This window comes from Elephantulus edwardii, unplaced genomic scaffold (genome assembly GCF_000299155.1).
Source record: "Elephantulus edwardii isolate Elephantulus edwardi_28Jun2011 unplaced genomic scaffold, EleEdw1.0 scaffold00164, whole genome shotgun sequence".
Taxonomy (NCBI): Eukaryota; Metazoa; Chordata; class Mammalia; order Macroscelidea; family Macroscelididae; genus Elephantulus; species Elephantulus edwardii.
Genome location: NW_006399914.1, coordinates 4,145,381 through 4,170,960, shown reverse-complemented (window position 1 = coordinate 4,170,960; position 25,580 = coordinate 4,145,381). Strand labels below are relative to the sequence as shown.

Genomic DNA, 25,580 nt, shown 5'->3' with positions numbered 1-25,580 from the left:
TCCACTTCCTGCTTCCACATGCCTCTGGAAACTATATGAACTTGGAGAAACAACAGTAGTTATAGAAAGGCTTCAGGCCTTTTGTTCATAGGGTTGCTATGAGTTGTGCTCGACTCAATGGCTATCAAAAACAACAATAATAGCTGTTCCTTCAATCTATATGGGGAACAGATCATCCAGGAGGCAGAGTGCTGTAAGGAGAAATGTGGCATCAGGATTGAAGGAAGATTCATCAACAATCTAAGTTATACAAATCTACTTGCTGAAACTGAGGAGGAACTGAGGGCTTGCTGAAGAAGGGCAAGGACTGCAGCTTTCAATATGGATTGAAACTCAACATCAAGAAACCAAAGATTCTCACCACTGGGCCGACTGGCAGCATCATGATAAACGTTGAAGAGATTGAGATTGTTAACAGTTTCAGTTTGCTTGGCTCCAATCAACACTCTTGGCACCAGCAGCCACGAAATTAAAAGACAAATTGCATTGGGAAAGTCGGCTGTCAGGGACCTCTCTAGAGTACTGAAGAGCAACAATGTCAGTCTGGAGACTAAAATGCGCCTGATCCAGGCCATAGCCTTTGCAATTATTTACTATGCATCAGAAAGCTGGACAATTACTAGGGATGATAGAAGGAGAATTGATGACTTTGAGCTGTGGTGCTGGAGAAGAGTATTGCATATACCATGGACTGCTAAGAGAACAAACAGGTTCATCCTAGAGAGGATGAGACCAGACCGCTCCTTGGAGGAAAGGATTGTGAAGCTTTGTCTAACATACTTTGGACATGTTGCAAGAAAGGACCAGTTTTTGGAGAGGGACATCATGTTTAGGAGGGTGGAGGGACAGTGCAAGAGAGGAAGACTCTCAATGAGATGGATTGTCTCAGAGACTGGAGTGTTGGGAGTAGGTGTGTCAGAGACAATGAAGTTGGCACAGGATAGAGCAGGGTTTAGGGCTGTTTTACATAGAGTCGCTATGAGTCTCAAGTGACTCAAAGACACATAGCAACAGCAACAACAAGCTGTTCGTTGGAGAGAAAAATGGACAAACTTATCTAATTCGTAGCCTTTGAAAACCTCTGGACGGTCAGCTCTCAGTCTGTTCCCACTAGACAGCAATGAGTTTGGAATTTTTTTTAATCACCACATATAATGAGGCCTTACAGGCTTAGTAGGTTAAGTGTTGAGCTGATAACCAATAAGTCAGTTGTTTCAACCACTAGCTGTTCCTCTGAGAGGGAGGTGGGGGTAATAGAGAGGTCACTGTTGCAGAAGTATTTTTATAATTATTAATAATGAGACAGACAACCAAGAATGAGATAAAACAGAAAAAGTAAAGACAAGGGGCCAGCAGTTTCATTGACTGAAGGACCTCAAGCCATGCCTCTCAGTGTATTTATTGAGAGTCATCAGGAAGGTAAACAAAGGAAAATCACAAGGGAGTAGAAAACAAAAACAAAGGATCATGGCAAAGTCTTTTGCAAATAAGTCGAGTTCTTCTCTATTGTTTACCTTATGCTTTTCTCAGGATCAGGGATTCAGTAAGTACAAACTAAGAAACTCTTAAAGAATGCCTTGTGCCTCAGGGTGAACACCAGCTTGTATTATGCCTTTCTTATATCCTGAAATCTACCATTTGGTTTATTATTAATATTAAATTTGATAATCGGCTTAATGGCCATGATTTTAGTAATATATATATATATATATATAGAGAGAGAGAGAGAGAGAGAGAGAGAGTATTCCAAGTTTTACTTTCAAGTTTTACTTTTTATTCAATTAATATATATAGATTTTTCCCCTTTGTATTTTAATATTCCTTATATTTAACATTTCAGGTGCCAATATTTATTTGATATGACTTATATCACAATCAAGTTTTTAAGTTGTTTCATTGTTTTGACTAAAAAATATTTTTATTGGTTTTCACATAATAATTCCTCTACATTATGTTTAATTAATATACATTGTATTTTATACATACACAATGCATTTTATTACAAGTTCCCTCATGTCAAAAACTCTGACAAATTTTATGACATTTGTCATCCTTTATTAAATTACTCATTAGTGGTTTGCATTAATACAAATCAGGATCCCCATCAAGAGATATGTGTATGTCTGAGCTGATTTTTTCCCTACTCTCCTAACAGTGAGTCTGCATTTGCCTTATTTGCTAATCTAATGAGGACTCAATGAAGATCTTGTAGTGGCTTTAACTTTCAGATTAAACATTCTCATAAATGTGTACATTTTCCCATTTTCTAAAATGGAGCTTTTTCTCTCTTTTGTGTAAACTATCTAATTAAGGGATTTGAAAATGACAGCTCATCGATCAAATCTAGCCAGCTGTCTAGTTTTTGTAAGTAAAGTTTTATTGGAACAAAGGCATGTCCGTTTGTTTACACGTCGTATATAGCTGTTTTTCCTCCACAATACAGAGATGATTAGCTGCGACAGAGCAAAGCCTAAAATATTTCCTCTCTGACCCTTTAGAGGAAATGTTTTCAGCTATGATTCTGTCTTTTTGTTCTCATTCCCTTTTTATCTTACTACGTTTTATGCCTCAAGCAACATTGGAGTACTTGTATTTCTCTCATATCATGCATGCTACTTTACATTTTGGCACCGTTGCACGTGTTCTTCCTTTGGCATTTCCAATCCCCACTTTGCTAGGAACGGTCATTCTTTCTAATCCTTTGTGAAAAGAGCTCATGCTATAAAGCATTTCCCTCTATTTAACTTCAATATTTTTGCTACATGAGATTGACAATAAGTGTGAGAATTAAGAAAAGCCTGGGACAGAACTTTGTAAAACTACAGGGTGCTATGTGGAAGTACTAACCTCTAATAACAGTTGTTATTATAATAGTTGGCTGTATCAATGGCCATCTTTGTTTCTCTACTTGTATTTCAAAGCATGTACAGAAAACTTCTGAGACGAAAGTGCCCCAGCTGCTTTTCGTGGACTCAAGGCTCTGCCCTTTCTTATTATACCTCTTTATTCAATACAGATGATGTATTAAGATGCCTGGACTCATTATTTTGGCAGTTCCAGAGGCCAAATTGAGTCAATTAGATGAGACTCATTTATTATTGAATAATCATTATGATGATTCAAACATCAATCAACTGAACAAACCAAAGAACCCAACCTTCTTTGTCATCCTTGTCTTTGACTCTAGAGAAACTAAGGCTGGAATTCCAGAGAAAATAAATCTAAAATCCTAATAGTCTAAAACAAAAAGTAATTTGATTCTTTGGCTTCTGGTAATTCAGCAAAAATGAAACAATACTTTAAAGAAGAGTTTACTTTATTGAGGGAAGGGCAGAGAAAGGCAGGTGATGATCTGAACCAAAAATATGGTATGATTTAAAAAAGGCAAATCATATAAACTCTTTGACAATTCTTCTACGGATAGAAAGTCTCTACTGAAAAAATATTGCCCTCCTACCTATTGTGTTTTGCTTTTAAATTAGATCTACATTTTTTTGACCATTCCTCTTTGTTTAAGAGGCAAAAACTTCTCTTAGAAAATATTTTTGTGAGATACAAAAGTCATAATATAACCTATTCCCTTCAAGTTGGCTCTGACCCAAGGTGACCCCATATAAGATATATAAAAATTGTAGTAGTGTGTGTGTGTGTGTGTGTGTGTGTGTATGAATACTGTTTGTAAATTTAAACCGTGATCTCTGGGATGTTCGGGAAGAGTTTGGAAATTTCCATTTGCCTGGTGAAAAGTTTGATGTGTATGTTGAAAGTCACAAGGCTAAAATTTAGATAATGCAGGATGAAATTCTGGAAGAGAGGGGATTGTCAAGGTCCAAGGGATGAAAGCTCTTAGTTGTGACTGCATTTCTGGAGAGGAGGGCGCCAGTGCAGTCCCCACTTCCATTAAGGAGCACCTACTCTTAGGAAGTGCAATAACAGTAAGAACAGGAACATAAGCAAAGGCAGAAATTTGATATTGATTTCCTTTTCTTCTGTGAAATAACATGAAAGCCCAGTGGCTTGTAGCAGTACCTCAGTCAATAAGGCTCCATGTGAGACCACCTTGAAATTTAATTCTCTCTTGATCCTTTTTAAAGTTCCTCTGGTGGCCAGATTCTGTTGTACTTAATTGTCTTTGGCACTGAGATTCTCTGAAGCTTTTTATTTATGACACCACAGAGGATTTTGCTAACGGTAAAAGTGAAGTATTCTCAGATAATACAGGTTCACACCTTTATTGGATTATAAAAACAACAAACAAACCAAAATGACATTACACAAAACAAAACCCACATCTGAAAAATGAAGAAGTTGAACCAGATGACCAGTTTGATTCATCTCAAATTCCATGTTTTCTAATGTATAATAGATTCTGCATTATAATATTTGGGGATTTTTGGACTCCAAAAAGATGGATAGAACAGTAGGACTCCTATTGTAAAGCAGTTTTTCAGTATTCGGATGTTGTCGGATGTTTCTGTATTTAAACTATAGCAGAATTAAGCAGTATTTTATCCTTAGGGGGTTCATCTATCTCAGACTCATTATTAATTATGTGCACACCAAGCCATAGTAATTTTTAGCATTTTTTTGAGAAGTTCCTGTATGCTAGGTACTATTTTAAGGCATATGCTTTCTGTTCTATAGGGAAGCAATAAGTCGCCTGTGTGAAGCTGTCCCTGGGGCACATGGAGCCATTAAGAAACGAAAGGTAAAACACCTTTTCTTGTTTAATGCTTGCTTCATTGTGGGAGGGGTGCCTTGGTGCCATTGTTTGGGGGGGGCGGGGAGGGGAGAGTGGCCTTTTCTGAAGGTTCAAATTTTCCTGTGGCTCTGTGAGAAAAAAATGAGCAAGCTCCTTCCAGAATATTTACAGCCTCAAAATGAGAGGGAAAGAGTTTTCACTGTGGGAAAGCTAATATGAAAATAGTTGTTCGTTCATTACAGCATAAAAACCAAGGTCTCAAGTCCACTTTACTAGGCCAGAGGATCACAGAGCTGCACTTAAACTTGTTTCTGACTCTGAAATTGCTAATTTGTCTGACACTGTCTGGAACAGTGACACTGCCTGGAGTGACAGTGGAGCAAGTATCTTGGCTTCAAGTCAGAAAATTTCCAGCACATTTTCTCATCTCTAGAGGGCTCATTTGCTCCTGAGAAGTAAAGGAATTTAATCAGATGACCTGTTTGAACTAAATGACCAGTCCTTTCCAACTTCTCTATTTTCTAGTGCATATATTCTGCACTATAATCTTTTGGAGTTTTTAGACTCCTTGAATTTTCAGGTAAGAACATGGATGAAAGTAGATGTGAGGTAATAAGACAAGATAGAAGGAACCTGTCTGATGGAAAGAATGTATAAGGTTTGATGTTAGATAGACTTCGATTTCATCGGGGGCGGAGAGAAAAGTGCAACAATGAATGAATGGAAATTCAAAATCTCTGTAAATGTTCATTAAAATGAATTAAAAAATAGATTTTGATTTCAGTCTTGCCTCTGTGTTATGATTTTGGGTGAGTCATTACGCTTCTTATATCCTTGGTTTCCTGATCTGTGAAATAGGGGAAATAACAATTACTTTATCAAATATGGAAGGTAAATCAAATAGGATCTACACAATTCCTAACAGTGTCTGGTATATATTATAATGGTTTCCAACAATAGTGGATTGCAATTCAGCGGTTAACCCAAAATTTTTAGTTGGTTTGAAAACTCTAAAGTAAAAGTGCGCACGCTTTTAGGACAGCTATATAAATAAGAGGATTGCAGACTTCTTAAGAAGGAAGTGATTTTTTAGAAATCTTCCAGTTCAGCCTGCTCATTTTGCCAGCTACTAAATGGAGATCGGAGAAGAAATGGGATTTGCTTTGAGTCACTAAACTGGCTAAGATTAGAGCCAGCTCTAGAAATCTGGTCTGCAGAGTTCCAGCTTCATATTCTATTTCTATACCACCAGCCTAATTTTTGTTATCACTCTTGATGATTTTTTTGCAGGGCTGACCCTAGTGTTACTCAGAGTAACTCAGATCAACCATATGGCAAGGGAAATCACTCACAAATGACCCTTGAAATCGGTTAAGAATATCCTATTACAGTGCCCAACTTATGTTAGTTTTGAATTATGAGAACAACACTTACCAGCATCCCTTACTTATTTAGGCCCATCTTCGTATTAATAGTATGTGCTACATACAAAGGACCAATTGGATTGGGAAAGTCAGCTGTCAGAGACCTCTCCAAAGTACTGAAGAGCGATGATGTCAGTCTAGAGACTAAGATGTGCCAAATCCAGGTCATAGTCTTTGCAATTACTTGCTATGCATCAGAGAGCTAGAGAGCTGGGCAAAGACTAGGGATGACAGAAGGAGAATTGATGGCTTTGAGCTGTGGTGCTGGAGAAGGGTATTGAATATACTATGGACTCCTAGGAGAACAAACAGGTTCATCCTAGAGAGGGTGAAACCAGGCTGCTCGTTGAAGGCAAGGATTCTGAAGCCTCTTCTGGCATACTTTGGATGTGTTGCAAGAAGGGATGAGTCCTTGGAGAGGGACATCATGCTTGGGAGGATGGAGAGACAGTGCAAGAGAGGAAGAGCCTGGATGAGATGGATTGATTCAGTGATTGGGGTAACGGGGGTAGGTGTGTCAGAGACAATAGGGTCACTATGAGTTTTAAGTGACTCGACAGCAAAAACAACAACTGCTAGTAAGTACACTGTTACAGCACATAATTTGCTGCTGCTATTCTCACCCAAACTCAAAATGATGAAGATCATATTTATAAAGATACTGATAATAAAAGACAATAATAATGAAATTGGAAAACTTGAGGTATCTGACTTACATTAGAGCCATGTTAACAACAGAGTCATCAAACAACTGTTATGTCATGAACTATCTGTGTGGCTCAGCTCAAGAATGGCTGGTCTCCAGCCTCTCTGTACTTCTCATAACCTCTTTAAAGAAAATAAGAGATTTCAACTATTATCCCAACAAGTAGGTCCACTCATTTAAGACTGCCTCATTTCAAGAGTAGGGAATCCATCCCTTACTAATGGTTCTTCCAAACCTGGTGAACCACCTTTGTTAATGAGTTAATGTGGAATAGGCTAACACATTCCCAGTAATATTTGTTCATTTTAATAGTAGACACTTTCTGGAAATGATGATTTCACTTAAAGAGTGGCTGATGATGAAACTCCAGGCATTGTCATTGTCTGAAGAAAGAGAGCTGGCTAATGACAAGATCTTTTTAACTCCAACAAAGAGTATGTGGGACAAAGGATGGTTTCAACGAAGGAAACAGTCACTCCATTGGACACTGTTCATGAAGGCCTTTAGCAACTTATCATCAACTTTCTTTCTTATACCCTAGATAGTGAAAAAGACTTGAGAATTCCACTGACCCAATCTTTCACAGGAAGTTCCATTTACAGCAGTTCTTTCCCCACAGTTGAGCAGAGGGAGAATGTATAAGAAAATCTCACTTCTGTTGAGGTAGAACCAATATATAGCTTACCCTACACTTTCATTTCCTAGGTGGAAGGAGATCTCCCATCTTCCAGCTGCTGGTGGATTCGAACCACCAGAGAGGCGTGACCTTTGGTTTAGCAGCATATCTCCCTACAGACTATGCCACCATAGCTCCCTTGTCTAAGAGCTCAGTTCTCACTGCTTGGTGGAGAACTTGGCTATATTCCAATTTTTGAAAGTTTGCGTGTATATACATAATTTCATTTCATTGTGTTAAATGAAACAGAGGTAGAGGGTGGGTATTAATCTTTTTAAAAACCATGTAAATAGCATTATTATTCACTTGCTAATAAAATTCATAACTTAAAGTATGTTTTGTTACTTTTTAAGCCTCCAGTTAAACTCCTATCAACAGTTCTTGGCAAAAGTAACCTTCAGTTTTCGGGGATGAATATAAAATTGACCATCTCAACGTGCAGCCTCACACTGATGAATCTTGACAACCAACAGGTAAGACCTTGAATGTCATTTAGAGTTTAATTTATCATCTATTTCTCAAGAGGAGTCTGGGAATTATAAAATTAAGTTTCACACAGAGTATGCCTAAAATTGAATAAAACACAAGGGAGAAAAATCTGCAAAGCTTTACATGTGCAATAGTGAGCATTACTAACCCATCCCTAGGGGTTTCCTTCTTGCATACAGGAATGCTGTGTTTTATTGTTCTTTACATGTACTGTATGGATTTTTCTTAACAAATTGAAAGCTTGCAGCAAACCTGCATCCAGCAAATTTGTCTGCACCATTGGCCCCCCCTACCCCCCAGCTTGTGCTCACTTCATATTTGTGTGTCACATATTGGTAATTTTCAAACTAGTTTAACATTTTCCTGAGAGCACAATGTTGTTGTTGTTGTTATGTGCTGTCAAGTCACCTGCAACTCATAGCGACCCTATGTACAACCCTAAACCCTGTTCTGTCCTGTGCCAATCTCACTTTCTCTGACACACCTACTTCCATTACTCCAGTCACTAAATCAATCCACCTCATTGAGAGTCTTCCTCTCCTGCACTGTCCCTCTACCCTCCCAAGCATGACGTCCCTATCCCAAGGATTGGTCCCTCCTTGCAACATGTCCAAAATATGTCACACAAAGCTTCAGAATCCTTGCCTCCAAGGAGCAGCCTATTTTAACCCTAAGATGAACCTGTTTGTTTTCTTAGCAGTCCATGGTATATTCGATACTCTTCTCCAGCACCACAGCTCAAAGGCATCAATTTTCCTTCTGTCCTCCTTAGTCACTATCCAGCTCTCTGATGCATAACAAGTGATTGCAAAGACCATGGACTGTATTCCACACACCTTAGTCTCCAGAGTAACTTCATTGTGATGGGAAAGTCTGCTGTTAGGGACCTCTCCAGAGTACTGAAGAGTACAATGTAGTATAAATCTTTCATGTTCATTGGCAAACCAAGCAATTCCCATGGCTTGCTTTATTGCCAGTGGACCCTCCCAAAACACCTGTACCTAACCAATAACTTTGTATTGATAATTAGGTAAAAAATACAGTGTATGCCATTTGGCAACTCATCTACCTGAATCATCCATTCATTATTCACCATTACTTCTCTTCAAAGGGAAAATAATTCTACTGTCGAACTAGCAGATGATGTTCATTGGACTGGAGTAAAAGGGAGAGATGACTTTAGAGTTAATGATTTTAAGCAGAAGTATTTTCTTCTAACTCTAATGGTCTCAGGTCTTCCTAAAATGTTATTGCTTTGATTTTTTCTTATAATACTGTGTTATGCTTGAGTTTTCATCATGAGTCCAGTTTTTCAGAGAACAGTGTTGCTGAAGCAGATGTAAAAGATGTATGGGCATTGGACTAAATATGTACCTAAACTAGGACATACTGCTTGCCTTTTCTTTTTTAAACCAAATTCCTTATGTTTTTCTTATGGTTGTTAGTTGTGGTCAAATTTATTCTAACTCATGGGGGCCCCGTATGTGCAGAAAAGAACTGTTCTGTAAGGTTTTCAGTATAATCTTTGGGAAGCAGATCACTAGGCCTGTCTTCTGAGGTGTATTGAGTGGGTTTGAACTGCCAGCCCTCTCAGAGGCAGTTCAGTTTGGCTAAGTACTTAACTGTACCACCCAGGGATTCTAAATTATTTGTCTAATTTTTGTCTTTAACATGTAGTGATTCATGGTTCTTGATATTTAAAGTTTTATTGTATAGAATGTTGTTGATGATGGACCCATGGAAGGTTAAATGTGTTTTTGGCAATGATAAAACATTAAGGGACTTTAAGTGTGTGTGTGTGTGTGTAGGTTGCAATGTATAGTGACCCTAGTACAGCAGCTCTGAACTCTTTCCTGTCCTGAGTCAATCTCACTAATTCCTACACACTAACCCCCCCTGCCCCAGTTACCGTATCAATCCATCTCATCTGGGTTCTTCTCCTGCGCTGTCCCTCCACCCTTCTGAGCAAGATGTCCTTCTCCAAGGACTGGTGGTCTCTCCTGGCCACGTGCCCAAAGTATGTGAGATGGAGCTTCAAAATCCTAGCCTCCAAGAGAAACTTGGTTTCACCCCCCTCCAAGAAAGACCAATTTGTTTTCTTGGCAGTCCATGATATGTTCAAGACTCTTCTCCAGCACCACAACTTGAAGGCAGCGATTCCTCTTAGTCATTGTCCAGCTGTCTGAAGCAAAACAAGTAATTGCAAAGACCATGGCCTGGATTAGGTGCACCTATCTCTAGACTGACATCGTTGCTTTTCACCACTCTGGGGAGGTCCACGACAACAGATTTTCCCAATGCAATTTGTCTTTTGATTTCCTGATTGCTGGTGTTTTAAGAGTGTTGATTGTGGAGCCAAGCAAGCTGTAATTGCTAATAACCTCAATCTCTTCTCCATCTATCATGGTGCTGCCAGTTGGCTCACTAGTGAGAATCTTTGTCTTCTTGATGTTAAACTTCAAGCCATATTGAAGACTACCGTCCTTGACCTTCTGCAGCAGCACTACAGGTCTTCTTCAGTTTCAGCAAGCAAGATTATATCATCAAATATCGTAGGTTGTTGATGAATCTTCAATCTTGATGCCACACTCCTCATAAAGCTCTGCTTCCTGAATGATCTATTCTCCATACAGATTGAAAAGGTATGGGGATAGGATGCATCCCTCACACAATCCTTTCCTAATTTTGAATCATGCAGTGTTTCCTTGCTCTGTTCTGAGGTTCCCTATATATCGCAGGCAACTCAGCAACAGTGTATTATATTGCTTTTGTGTTTGTTTTTTAAGCCTCTTGTTTAGATTCAACAAGATGTTTAGATTCAACAAGACCTTGGGGAGGGCTTTGTATAGCACTCTTCTGTCAATATGCTGTACTGAGGTAACCTTGTGCCATTGGGATGTCAAATGCCATAATGGTTACCCATGGTGGTCAGGGTTTGGTGGAGCTCCCAGTTTAAGACAGGTTTGGAAGCAGGAGTGGCATCCACTTCCTAAACAGCGTGACTCTGGAAACTGTACAAACTTTGATAAATGACGGTAGTTATAGAAAGGCTTCAGGTCTTTTGTTCATAGGGTCATTATGAGTAATGCTTGACTGGACGGCAATCAACAACAGCAACATATAGGTGGGTATCCTGGCTTGCCACTTAATGGTCATTTGGTAATATTCATCTGTCACCAGAGATCATCCAAGATAAAAGATATGATGAAACCCATGTTAAATTGTTCAGTACAGATTAATAAACCTGCATTTACTTTACTAGATAATCTGTCCCTGGTCATACGGTTAGAAGATTAAGTGAGATAATGAGTGTAAACAATCTAGTACAGTATGTGCCACATGCCAGCCATTATTTACTCAAATGTTTGGGGATTTTTTTGAGACCTTTCCATGTTCTTGGTGCTTCACAAGGAAAATATGTAAAGTGTGTTTGTGCACATATATATTAGACATATGTATTTTTACCTCTACTTTTCACACACACGAAAGAATTTCAATTGAGTATTTGAGTTGCTTTGCTTTCTAAATGCAACAATAGGGGCAAGGAGAAAGGTCTTGCTTATGTAGTAATAGAAACCACTTTGTTGTTGTTGTATACCATCTAGTCAGAACTGATCCATAGCTGACCCTCTAGTATTGGTTTTCAGAGGCAGTAAATTGCATGTGAAGAGACTGCCCTTCTCCTGTGGAGCAGCTGGTGGATTTGAACTACATACCTTTATATCAGCAGCGCAGTTCCTTACCACTAAGCCATCAGATCCTTATAAAACACCTTAGGAATTATGACACAATTAAAAATAGATTCCTGTCTAATTGGATCCTGACCGATTATCCCAGAGAAAGGACTATTATTCTAACACTGTAACATTTGGGGCTGTATATGGAAAATCAACCCATCAGTGTAGAAAGTAAAGCACTGATTAAAATACTCAAGTTGTTTTTTCCTTATGACATCTCTAGATGTAAAATTTATTTTCAGTTTTTACCCAGGAGCATGGTATACTTGGTAGGGTGAAGAGGGCTTAATGTTTTTAACTATGAAATCTCATTGAGTCTAGGAGCCCTTGATATTTCTCAGAATTTTGCAGGAGAGAAAGAATAGACATAGCTGGGAGTATCATAGGTGACAGACTTGGATAGAGAATCTGAAGAACTTTTTTTTTTATATTTTCTTCCTTGGAGTGACTGAAGTAAATGGAGAACGTAGGAAGAAATGGGGTTGTAGTGTGTTTGCTGCATCTCTCCCCTCCAGGCTACTGCAAATGGAAGCGGTACTGTAATGCACCCGGTCTTCCAGGTAGAATAGAGGTAGGACAATGTGTATAGGTTACATCTACTCATAGTGGGAAAGGCAGCTAATATGATCATTGGATGAAGGCAACAGTGAAGGGATTGGTTTGTTACAGGAGAAAAGGATGTATTAAATTTTCCCTAAAGAAAGTTATTCTTTGACATTCCAAGAACTATAAGGATATGTGAATGCCTTCCTCTCCCACACTCCTAACCTCTAAACTTAACTTCAAAGTTCTACTTTGATCTGCAAATATAAACAGGTTCAAGTTTATGGATACATTCACAGATGACACATCATTTATGGATCAGATGGTTCATATTTATCTCTAAACACTGAGAGCAATATAAAAAAAATAAACACTCACTTCCAGAAAATGTCTCATAAACTCTCAGATGCGTAATGTAATATGAAACATAATACTATGGTTTTAGTTAATTTTGCTATGGGAAAATTCTGGGAAAGCAAGGTGTAGTAGGTTTTGTGAATTTAGTGCAAAAAATGTCACGGTCTTAGTAGCTTCCATTTTTACTAATTCTTTACTGTCTTTTAGTCTTTTGCTCTTTAGCAATTACTAAATTGACAAGGGTAGTAGGCAAAATAGGTATAAAATGGAGACATCTGTTAGTGTCCATAGAGAAGCCACTTCAAATATTTATGGAGGTCAACCAGCTAATGCCAACTGTCTTTGCAAATATGGTGCAAAATGATGGTACCACTTGACGTCCATGTCCAGGAGATAGCACAGGGAACAGAAGTGAGCCTCTTCCCTGCTTAAAGATGAATCAGATACTTCTTTGCCATGTGGGACTGTGGGCAAGGACTGCCAGATCTTTCACATTGGCAAAAGCAGCTGGAAATCTGGGTTTTTTGCTGCTATCTCTGAACTGGGTTTATAATTAAGAAGTTAAAATTGTAAGTGTGAGTGAGCCAAACAAAATAGAATTGTGGGACATCTGTGGCCTGAGGGCAGCCAGTGTAGTTCCATGTAACAAGAAAAAAAAACTACCCCCAAAACAGCACCCCTCATTGTGGTGGTGTCAGAACTGGTCCTCCAGTGGGTTTTTAGGAGCTGTAAATTGCATGAGAAATTGCTCATTTTTTTCTCCTGAAGGGCAGCTGGTGGATTTGAATTGCCTACTCTGAAGATGACAGTGCAACTCCCTCTCTACAAGGCTCCACTAGGCCACCAGAGCTCCAGTCACTTGCTGCTTATATTTGAGTCAGAACCAACTCATAGCTGACCCTCGGGACTCTGAACTGCCCTGGAGATTGCTCAAATGGTAGATTCAAATAGCCTGCAATGTGCAGCCTTTGAATTAGCAGGATTATGAGCTATGCTGGAAGAGCTCCCTCAAATCATACTTAGATTCAGAATCTTCTTTCAAGTGCCTTCTTCCCCCTCAATGCCCCCAATCAAGATTAGTAATTTTCATTAAATGGATAATTTATAAGGTGTGCAATTATTACACCCACTTTTTTTTTCCATTTAAGGACACTGAAGTACTTTTCCCACTTATAGATTTGGTTACATAATGGGCTCAGATTTCAATCAAGGAGTCTTGAGTCATAGTTGTGATAAAATTTGAGTATTTAAAAAGAATGTGATTTTACATCCCTAAAAGTGGTCTTAAAAGGTTACTATTTCTAATCTTCAGCACATATTATTAATAATACCAGTGGGTTCTCCAGGTATTTGTTGTGAAAACCACCCAACCAGTTGCAGAGCCCAAGTCTCAAAACCCATAAAGGTGCCTTCTTTCTCCCTCCCCTTACTTCATGTTCATTAAGAAATATAACTGCCCAGTTTGCAGACCCATGCCCCCAAGTCTTTGTTTACACTGAGGTAAATACAAGTAGCCTATACTATTTATTGTATACTAATATTCTCCCTATCTGCCTCCCCCCAAGTCTTGTTAATTCACATTGTATAATTATCTTCAGATGCATTTGACTACAGCTACAAGTTTTGAGAAACCCATGGGAGCTATCTAGCATAGGAGAAGCAAGATTAAAATGTTTAAACCCTAACCTTTTACCTCCTTCAGGTCTACGCCTTCCCCCTGCCAAGCTGCTGTTTACTGATTAGATGATCATTGTTATTTAAATACTTTTAGAAAAGCTCTCTCCCCCCAAAAAAACCCCAGGATGACTATAGTGTAAGGAAGACCTGAGCTGACCAGTTGTATTGGATGTCCTTTATTCCCATTATGAAGCAGGAACATTTGCTACTTTGTAATGGTCATGATATAACCTGCCATATAATGATTCCATTTTTACTGGATAAAGCATTCTCATGTAACTATTTTTTTTTTCTCTCACAAAACTTCAGCATTTTCATAATCACAGCAGTATGTCCATGATAGGGCACATTTTCCTAGGTTGCCAATACTCACTTTATTAAGTATAATCTAGCTCCACAATTGTAAATCTGGTATTTGAAGCTGGGTCACTGTCTCCTACAAATACTGATTAAACTGAAATCATTGAACAGTTGTGGTAATTAATACAATTGAAAAAGTAATATATACATAAAAGGTATATGTGTAATATTATTACCAAACAGAGTACATAGAACAAGAAATTTTATTATCTCCAAGGCTGGGGCATAACAAAGAACAAGCTTAACCAGAGGAGGAGAGGGGGAAATGTCAGATACCATCGACTTCTGGGCAGGCTTTAACACCTTTCAAAAGTAGATAGCATAATTGTTCAGTCTTTTTTAAATGTATAATTTTGCTTTTACATGACAATTTTCACCAACAGTTCTTATGACATTCAATTAAGTGTTTCTCCTGTGAAATTAAGTGAAAAACCCAAAACTACCCAGAAATTTTCCCTAGTGTGTTAGAAATCATTCTTTGACTTTCACAGAACAGAGTAATGTCTAACATTTTTCATTAAAGAGGTCTAAAGTTTTTACATTTTAAAATGGTCAGGATAGGGATTTCTTTGAGTTATAGACCAAAGCTGCTTTAAAAAGCTTCAAGAACACATGAATAAAGTAAGATTCGCTTGGAAACACATTTAAGGATACAATGTGTAGTATTTGTTTTCTGGATGTGCTCATCCTTTTGAGATACTTAAGAAAACGTTAATTCATGCCACGCTAATAATTTAATCTTTGATTAACGAATTTGAATGGATCACGACAGGAATTTCTCATTTTCTCAATAGGCTTTCAGTCCAATTAATTTAAAGACATCCTGTGTCCTAAGTTGGGCATTTGGGGTTTTTTCCCCCCTCACCATACAGATACATTAGTGTTTTATTGCCAGTTTGTCTTGGTCATGCCTTGTTCATGCAAAACCATCCCTTACAGTGAAGCGGATCTGAAAGGTGTTTTCTCCAATGCAAGGAAAAGAAACTGGATGAGTGACAAAGGCAAAGGCATAGGTGTTTCAGAACATTCTTGAAAACAGGTTTCAACAGTCCCAAGATGCTTTTTCTTTCTTAACAACCCTTCGTTATCACAACTGTGCAGTCACTGTCCTAAGTCTTTTCTAGCTTGCAAAACAAATACCATTTTCTTCTGCTTTTGAGGACCATGTCTTTGATTGGCACAGAACTATTTTGAACAACCCCCCCAAAAAATAACCGAATGCCAGATCTCTCCTCGAACAGGTTCCTCCTCTTCTAACAGCATTCTCCTACTCTCTGTCAATTATCTCATCACAGCCGAGTTCTTCGGTCAGACGATTGACCACCATAAGTGAAAAGAGCTCTTCGATAAAAGCTAACTGATCGAACGGGGTCTTCTCATAATGCATCTGAAAGCCGCCATCCAGCGCTGCTTCTCGGGCTCTGGATGTTCTCAGAAACATCTTGTTGGCTTCTTCCAGGGCCGCGGAGACTCTGTAGCCCGCCCCGCTGAGCTGCTCCTCTTCGGGATAGTCGTAGTCGTCTTCCCAGTCATCAAACTCCTCTCCCTCGTCCTCGCTCTCGAAGTCGGGGGCCGCGATCTGGCCTGGCTGCTCCCCGCGGCCGGGCCCGTGAGCGAGGCCCCCCGCCCCCGCCATGGGCAGCAGAGCCTCCTCCTCCTCCTCCATCGGGCCTTCCTCCTCGAGCTGTGGCGGGGCCCCACCGCGGGAGGGGCTCAGGGATGGCTCCCGGCCTCCGCCGCCTACCTCCATCTGCGGAAGGTCACTCTCGCCGGGCATCACATCCATCTGCAGGTCACTGCTCTCCTCATACAGCTCCGACAGCTCTGACATTTCCGACATGATGCACGCTTCGCAGACCCCACCGAGGCGTTCTCACCGAGAGCGTAGCTGCGCGGCCCTGAGCTTCTGCGCTTGCGCAAGTGATGTGCGCTTGCGTAATTCTGTACACATGCGTGCATCTCCGACCGCCGCCCCCTCCTCGCGCGCGCTGTTTCGGGTAGGAGTGGGGGCGTCGCTCAGTAAACCAACAAAGAGAAGGGCGCTCTGCAAGGCTAGTGGCAAGAAGCTGCACTGTAATCCCAGTAACACCCGGTTCAAATCCACTCGCTGCTCCACAGGAGAAATGTTGAGCAGTCACTTCCCGTGGGATTTATTGCCTCTGAAAAGCCGCTATAGTGTCAGCTATGAGTCAGTCCCGATTCCATGGCATACAACAGCGCTGGTCCCTGTATCAATCAGTTCAGCCTTCTTAGCTAGAACTGTATATTATGTCTCTTAATTAACAGGTTTGCTTCTTGTGATGCTATTGACTTGAAAATACTGGCCTTCGAAATGAGACTTAATCCCACGATGCGTTTTCTCCTTAATACTCCTCCCTCTCCTTCAATCTTCTGCGCTAGGACAATTATATCTGGTCTCAAAGTTTCGTCAAGATTTCTGTGTGACCAAGTAGAAAATGCCCAGCACCTTTGGTCAGTTGATTTCTAGTTCTACACCTGCAAGCCAGACAATAATCTTAATCGCAGGCCAATTTGTTGTTGTTGTTGTTGTTGTTGTTGTTGTTGTTATGTGCCGTGGACTCGCTCGAGACTCATAGCGACCCTATGTACAACAACCCTAAACCCTGCTCTGTCCTGTGCCAATCCCACCGTTTCTGACACATCCATCCCGATTACCCCAGTCACTGAATCAATCCACCCTCCTGCGTCGTCCCTCCACCCTCCCAAGCATGATGTACCTCTCCAAGGACCTGTCCCTCCTTACAAGGCCAATTTAAAAAAAAAAAAAAAATCTAACTTAAGCTTTCTGTTCTTAAGGTTCTTTAAAAGATTCTTAAATCCACAATTTATTTTAAAACTCCATCTCTCTTGGCCGTTTGTCAGAACCAACTCATAGGTGATCCTCAACCAGGTTTTCAAAGGCTTGCAGTTCAGCTGAGTTTAGAAGAGACGTTGGCACCAGGAATGGCATTGTTGATGTTAGATAGACTCTGTCTAATAGCAGAGAATACCAGAAAAATGTCCATTTGTGGTTTTTTGACTATGCAAAGGCTATTTGACTGTGTGGATCATAACAAACCATGGCTGAGAAAAAAATGGGAATTGCAGAACACTTAATTATGTTCATATGAAACCTGTACGTAGACCAAGAAGCTGTTATCCAAGAAGCTGTTGTCCAAAATGAGCAAGGGAACATGGTTTAAAATCAGGAAAGGTGTGTTTGAGAGTTATATTCTTTCTCCATGCCAATTTAATCTGTATGCTGAGCAAATCATTTGAGAAGCTGGACTCTATTAAGAAGAATGTGGTATCAAAATCAGAGGAAGATTCATCAATGAACCGTTATGCAGATGACACAACCTTGCTGAAAGTGAGGAGGACTTTAAACACTTGCAGGAGATCATCTACCACAGTCTTACAATTGCAGCTCTATATCAAGAGGGGAGCTCTGGTGGCCGAGGGCCAAGGAGCTGTGTTGCAATCCCAAAGGCATGTGGTTAGGAGGCCACCAGCTGCTCCTCTGGAGAAGGATGGGCAATTTTCTCCTGTGTCTTTGAAAACCCACCAGAGGGTCAGCTATGGGGTGATTCTAACTCTATGGTGCACAACAACAACAACAACAGTAATAACACCAAGAAGACAAAAATCCTTACTCCTGGACCAATAATCAACATCATGAAAGATGGAGAAAAGATTGAAATTGTCAATGATTTCATTTTACTGGCATCCACAATCAACACCCTTGGTACTGGCAGTCAGTCAATGAGGAAGGATAATGCATTGAGCAAGTATGCTGTCAGGGACCTCTTGAGGAGCAATGATGTCAGTTTAAAGACAAAGGTGTGCCTGATTCTGGCCACATTTTTTTTTCAGTCACTTACTATGTATTTGAGAGTTGGTCAATGAATAAAGAGAGAAGAATTGATGCCTTTGAGGTGCGGTGTTGGAGTACTGATTATCCCATGGGCTGCCAAAAAGAACAAACACATATTTTGGAGAAAATGCAGCCAGAATGGTCCTTGGAGACAAAGATGACAAAGCTTCATCTCATATACTTTGACCGTGCTACTAGGGGAGGCTACTCCCTAGAGAGGAACAGCATGCTTGGAAATGAAGAGGGTCATCGAAACAGAGGAAGACTCTTCACAAGATGGAATGTCACAGTGACTGTAGCAGTGGGCTCATGTGTGTCAGAGATGCTTAGGATGGTACAGGATCGGACAAGGTTCATGTCTGTTGTTCATAGGATCGCTATGAGTTGTACTCGGTTGGTGACATCTCGCAACAACAATAAATTGCAAGGGAAAAGATTAACGTTTGTCTTCAAAGGAAGAATCGAACCATTGCTTTTGAGTTGGCAGCGCAAATCCTTACTCATTAGATCATCACAACTAATAAACAATTATCTGGTTTTTCTCTGGTGACCTAGTGGGTAGGAAGTTGCACTGATAACCCAAAGGTGGCCCACCTCTGGTAATGGCTCCGAAAACCACTGGAGGGAGAGCTATGAGCCAGTTTCCAGTTGACAGCAATGAGCTTTTTGAGTTTGATGTTTTAGTTTTAATGAAGATAAAAGTTGTTGGTATCTTTTCCAGGAGGTAACTTTCTGCTAACATCAATGATGTGTATGTTCTTCCAATCCTCCTTTTTCTTTTTCTTTTTTTGCACTTGCATGTATGGTTATGTCCTGGTAGGTAATAAATAAATGCAATATGTATGCTGTTGTGGAACTCCTTACCCAGAAACTTGCTAACTATTTCCCATGGCTGGTGATGGAAACTTCAATGGTTAATAGAAACCACTCAATGATGTGTCCTGCCTCCCTCCCCAGATGTGCAATATTTAGAAAATCCCCTTATTATCAAAAAAACAAACAGCCAAACCAACCCCCTGCCATGGTGTCAAATTCTATCATCTCATTGCCCTATAGGACAGAGTAGAACTGCTCCAAAGAGTTTCTAAGACCATAATTTTTACAGAAGCAGACTACCGGTGAAATAGCTGGTGAGAGAAATACTGACCATTTTGTTTCCAGCTAAGCACTTAACCAAGCACTTGACCAGGGCAGTTCCAAATCTTCATTGCATTTCCAGGAAGTGTCCTAGTCAATTTACTAAACTGCTTAGCTTCTGGGATTCAGGGTGGTATGATTATCGGGTATGTATCATCCAATTGTCATGTTGTTGTTAGGTGCCATCAAGTCAAGTATGACCCACAGCAACCCTATGAACAACAGATCTGAACCCTGTTCTATCCTGTGCTATCCTTACAGTTTCTTACATACTTGACCCCATTGCTGCAGTCACTGTGTGAAACCACCTAATAGAGGGTCCTCTCTCCTTATCCATCCTTCCACCTTTCCAAGGTAGATAATCACACTATCTCTCTCCAAGGAATAGCTCCTTCTAGCAGCATACCCAAAGTATGTGAGTTGAAGCTTTATCATCTTTACCTCCAAACAGTACTCTGGCTCCATCTTCTCCAAGACATAGCTGTTTGTTCCTTTGGAAGTTCAGGAGATATTCAGTACTCTCCTCCAAAACCACACCTCAGAGGCATCAATTCTTCTTTTGTCATTCTTACTCATTGTCCAGTTCTCAGATACATGAGTAAATGAAAATACCATGGCCTGAACTATGTGTACCTTATTCCTCAAACTGATATCATTACTCCTCAGTAATTTGGAGATGCTCCCAATGCATAGTGACTCCTGATCTCCTGACTGCTGATTGATTGAGAATCCCAGTTCATCTTAGGTGTTAACAGTTTCAATCTTTTCTTCATCCATCATGATGTTGTCTTTTGGTCCAGTGGCAAGAATTTTTGTTTTCTTGATGTTGAGACGTTATCCACACTGAAGTGGCAACTGATACATGGTGACTCAGGTGTGTTGGAAGTAGGTCTGTGTTTAAGGGTTTTAATGGTTCTTTTTCAGAGGTAATCTCCAGGACTACTCAAAATTCTGGGGCAGACTCAAATCTTAAACTTTTTAGCTAGCAGCTAAAAGAGTTAAGCTCTTTTAGAGAGAGCTCTTATAGCCTAGCCAGTAGGGTATTGTGCTGATAAGTAGCCTAAAAGCTGTGCCTCACTGGCAGTTTGAATCCAACAGCAGCTTTTCAGGAGAAAGATGGGCAGATTCCTCCCATGAGATTTACAGAGTCTGAAAGCCAGCTGGACAGGTCAACTGTGAGTTAGTTCTGATTTGATGGCAATGAAAATTTGAGAAATTAAGCTGACTAGACTAAAATCCTGTTGAATACTGTGAAATTGCTTCCAAAGATTGTGTGCAAACATGCTCTAGCCAGTAGTGTTTGAGAATATTCACACCCTTACCACACATGATTTTGTTAAACTTGAACAATTTTACCAATGTGATGGTATCTTGATTTATTTTCTATGACCGATTTCTTGGCGAGGGAATATTCTTTCTGTGAATTAATGGATCTTATTTTGAGTTTATTTATTTTTCTTATTATAAAAATTTTATATGCCCCATATAAGACAAATATGTGCTAATTTCTTCTTCTCATATATTATTAATTAATTAAAATTAATTGAAAGATTATTTTTGGTATGTCTTTTTCTGTGTATTGCTTCAAATGGATTTTCCTCATCTTAAAGGTCACTAGTGTGTTATTTTAGCTATCTTCTAATAGTATTACAAATCTTTCACTGATCACTTATTTTTGTAAATAGCACAGGAACAAGATTTACTTACTTTTTTAAAATGTAGAGATAGCTAAGTCAGCTCTGATTGAATTACATTTATCATAGACATAGTCCATAAGTACTTGGTTCTGCTTTAGACTTTTTATTTTCATTTTCATAGACTTCTAATGTCTTCCTGACAAGCAAAGCTGTCATTGTTCTCTTATTTACATTTTTAAAATTTTTATTATTTTATTGTGTGGACTGTCAAATCAGATCTGACTGGTACAGAAGGAGATTTCCCCTCCTTCTGCAGCACAGCATCTGGTGGATTGATTCAAACTGCATACCTCTGGGATTGGCTGTCATTGTCCTTTAAAAAATTGTGTTAACAAAAAAAAATGTGTTAACCCTACTTACATTTCTTTTTTTCTATAAGAATTTTAGAGGTAATTCTAAAGGTTTTGTAAATGTCATGGATAGAATTTTTATTAGACGTCCAGCTTAACTTAGGGAGAATTAATAGTATTATCAATTAATTTATAATATTTTCTTCTCATCCATAAAGATAATAAATATCTTTCTACATGTTCAGGTCTTATTTCTACCCTACAGTGGAACTTTCTCCAAAAGGCTTATAAATTCATTTTCTTAGTAAAAAAGGTCAGCAAAGGAGAGGAAGACCCTCAGTGAGATGGACTGATGCAGTGACTGCAGCAGTGAGCTCAAGTATGTCAGATATGATGAGGATGGCACAGGATAGGACAGGCTTCAGATCTGTTGATCATAGGGTCACTCTGGGTCATAATCTACACAACAGGACCTAACAACAACAAAAATCAGAATGGGGAACCCTGGAGGCCTATGGAGTAGCTGGTGAATTTGGTCTGATGACTTTCTGTTTAACAGTTTAGCATTTAACTTCAGTGCCACCAGGGCTCCCTTGAGGCCTCTATCCCATGTGTGTGCATGTGCATATGTGTCTTGTGCAGACTTCTAGCAGTTTTCATAAGAAGGTTGGTCTGTAACCAGCTACTTCACCGTTACCTGAACTGGGTATTTCTTTTTAGCCATCATTCTGAGATTTCTTATTTCTTTTAATAATTTGTTAATTGAGTTACTTCCCTTTGTTTTTATTTTGGGTGGATATTAATGTTGTCTACAAAGTGATAATTCTGCTATTTTGTCATCTAATATTTCTTTTTATGTGTTACTAAACAATAGCAGCTGTAATAGGATGTTAGGAGAGCTCTGGTGGCCTCGTGCTAAGGAGTTGCCTTGCCAACCCAAAAGCACATGTTTCGATTCCATCAACTGCTCCATGGGAGAAAGATGTGCAGTCTCCTGCCATGAGATATATTGCCTCTGGAACCCCCATGCAGGGTCAGCTATGGGCCAGTTCCAGTTCTCTTACATACTCAACAACCACAAACAACATAGTAGGGCTTTATGGCATTAAAGAAATGATTCAAACATTAACCATTAAGTGAGTGATTTGATGATATGTCTTACCATTTAAGTTTGGATTTTTAAAAATTTCTGCCTTCATGAAATATTATTCAAAATGGATGACCCTGGAGGACATTATGCTGAGTGAAACATCTCAGTCACAAAAGGATAAATACTGCATAGTGCCACTGTTGTAAAACGAGACTGACATAGGGGTTGCGGGGAGACTGAGAAAGATGGGCTAAATAATGTATACTGCATTGAAACAGTTGAGAGAGAGAACTGCTTAAAAGGGATATATGATTAGGTATATTGTCATGACATGAGTCCAGAATGAAGGCTGCTGCATGGTGGGGTGGACTTGGGGGGAGGGATTGTATAACAATGAAAGAATTTTTCTTTTACTTTTCAAAGAGAAGAATGAACCGGAGGGGAGGGGTGTGCAGGGATAAAAGTGCAACAGTGAATGAATGGAAATCCAAAATATCTGTAAATTTTCATTTAAATTATTAATAATAATAATAAAAAACAAACACAAAATTTCTGACTTATTAAGCATTTCTGTCATCAATGGGGTTAAATGTTACCAAACACTTTACTGGTTCCCATTAACATGATTGTATATTTTTTCCCTCTCTTAGATTGTTAATATAATAAATTAGATTAATATATCTTATCTATAATTGCACCAACTGCACATTTCTAGAATAATCCTCATTTGGTCATTATGCTAAATTTGAGTTTCTAAGATTATATTTAGATTTTCTAACTATAAGCCAAATAGCCCACAGTTTGAATTTCTTATACAGTCCTTGTCTAGTTCAGCTTTAGACTTATGCTATAATTGTAAAACTGTTATATTGCCTTTAATCTTTTTCTGTGTCCTGGGATATTTATCTAAGATATGGAGTAGCTGTTTTTTGCGTAATTTGTGGAACTATAAAGTCATCTGGATGTGTGCTTTTCTGGGGTGGATCTTTGATATCATTTCTGTTTATCCAAGGTATTGGTATGTTCAGATGTCTTCATTTTTTTAACCTATTTCTGAAACACGTTGCTGTTTTTATGTGCCATTAAGTCAACTACACCTCATAGCAACTCTGAAAACAGATCTGACCTCGTCCTCGCTGGGCCATCCACATGATCTCCCGACGGGCTCCAGCCCGTTGTTACTGTGTCAATCCACCTTGTGGAGAATCTTCTCTTTTCTCTCTCTGACCCTCCACCTTTCCTAACGTGACATCCTTTTCCAAGGACTGCCCCTCCTGACAACATGCCCGAAGTGTGCAAGACAAAGTTTCACCACCAGATCCTTCATGGGAGAAAGACAGGCGTCTGCTCATGCCTATTTTCAGAAACATAAATTTCTAGGCATTATTAATTTTATTTTATTTTCAAGTTTATTGGTGTAGAAATTAAAAACTATTCAATTTTAGGTAACACTTTGTGGGATTTTTTTGGAGGATATTTCCTGATTAAATTATTTGCTGTAAGAGTTTCTTCTGGGGGAGCTCTGGTGGCCTAGTGGCAAGAAGCTGCACTGCAATGCCAGAGGTACATGGCTCGAATCCATGAGATGCTCTGCTGGAGAAGGAGCAGCAATCTCCTCCTGTACCAGTCAGATCCAATTTGACGGTACACACACACACACACACACACACACTAAAGAGTTTTTTCTATGTAAGAGGCAGGGGCTTCCCTTAACTGACACCTGACAATAGGTGATTGCTATAAGTTTGAGATATATATAAAATTAGGAGGGTTTTGAAAATAGTGAACAAATACAAATAGTTCATTATATATGGAAAAAAGTCTCTTTTGAATCAAAATCTATGATTGAGAACATTTTCTATAAGCAGTCATTGACGAATCAGTACTGACCCATCAGGGTTGCCTTTGATAATTTATCATCAGGCACTATGTTTACTTTTTGGATAATAATTCTTCTCAATAAGATAAGCCAGTTAGGGTTTTGAGGAACCTTCAAAACAGTGTGAGAAACACATCTCTGAAAATTGGTCATTGCACTGTGGATTTAGGAAATAGATTCTAAGTAAATGACAACCTTTCCCTGGGTCACTAATGTTGTTCACTTCTGTGGTCTTGTTTCATAGTAGATACCCTAATATCAGTATCATAATCAGAATTCTTTGGGTGATAAAGGACTGAAATTAAAGTCAAACTAAGTTAAGCCTAATTAATTCATTAATTGTTGTGTACCACATAGTTATAACCAAGGCATAGATGACCCTCTAGCAGGTTTTCAGAAGCAATAAATCACACAGGAGGAGATTGCCCATCTTTCTCCCACAGAGCAGCTGGTGGATTTGAACCATATACCTTTGCATTGACAGTATAGCTCTCCTTACCACTTGTCCAAGAGGGAAGGAAATATATTGATTCAAGTGATAGAAAAAATGGTGCCATCAATTTTTTTTTATTTTAGAAATTATATTTTTTATTTTAGAAATAAAAACTCTCAGCTCTGACTTCCTTTAGAAGGAAAATTGTATGTTGTTGTCGTTGTTATGTGCCGTCGAGTCGTTTGCGATTCATAGCAACCCTATGCACAACAGCCCTAAACCCTGCTCTATCCTGTGCCAACCGCACTGCCTCTGACACACCCATCCCGATTACCCCAGTCACCAAGTCAAACCATCTCATAGAGGGTCTTCCCCTCCTGCGCCGTCCCTCCACCCTCCCAAGCATGATGTCCCTCTCCAAGGACACATCCCTCCTGGCAACATGTCCAAAGTATGTCAGACCAAGCCCCAGAATCCTTGCCTCCAAGGAGTAGCTTGGTTTAATCCTC

The 25,580-nt window shown here is 39.4% G+C and overlaps 2 protein-coding genes across 2 annotated transcripts in view; one reads left to right on the top strand and one right to left on the bottom strand.

The window, feature by feature from the left end:
* SHC4 (SHC (Src homology 2 domain containing) family, member 4) overlaps nucleotides 1-25,580 on the top strand; it is a 164,776-nt gene that overhangs the window by 84,922 nt on the left and 54,274 nt on the right. Inside the window, exons 3-4 of the mRNA XM_006895298.1 lie at nucleotides 4,645-4,708; nucleotides 7,862-7,981. Coding sequence (XP_006895360.1) covers nucleotides 4,645-4,708; nucleotides 7,862-7,981 — 184 coding nt within the window. The remainder of the gene's footprint in view (nucleotides 1-4,644; nucleotides 4,709-7,861; nucleotides 7,982-25,580) is intronic.
* Nucleotides 15,939-16,511, bottom strand: EID1 (EP300 interacting inhibitor of differentiation 1). Its single transcript, XM_006895297.1, has one exon. The coding sequence runs from the start codon at nucleotides 16,509-16,511 to the stop codon at nucleotides 15,939-15,941; it is 573 nt and encodes a 190-aa protein (XP_006895359.1).

Excerpts from the sequence above, each read along its gene's own strand:
- EID1 (XM_006895297.1), bottom strand. The coding sequence starts at position 16,511 with ATGTCGGAAATGTCAGAGCTGTCGGAGCTGTATGAGGAGAGCAGTGAC.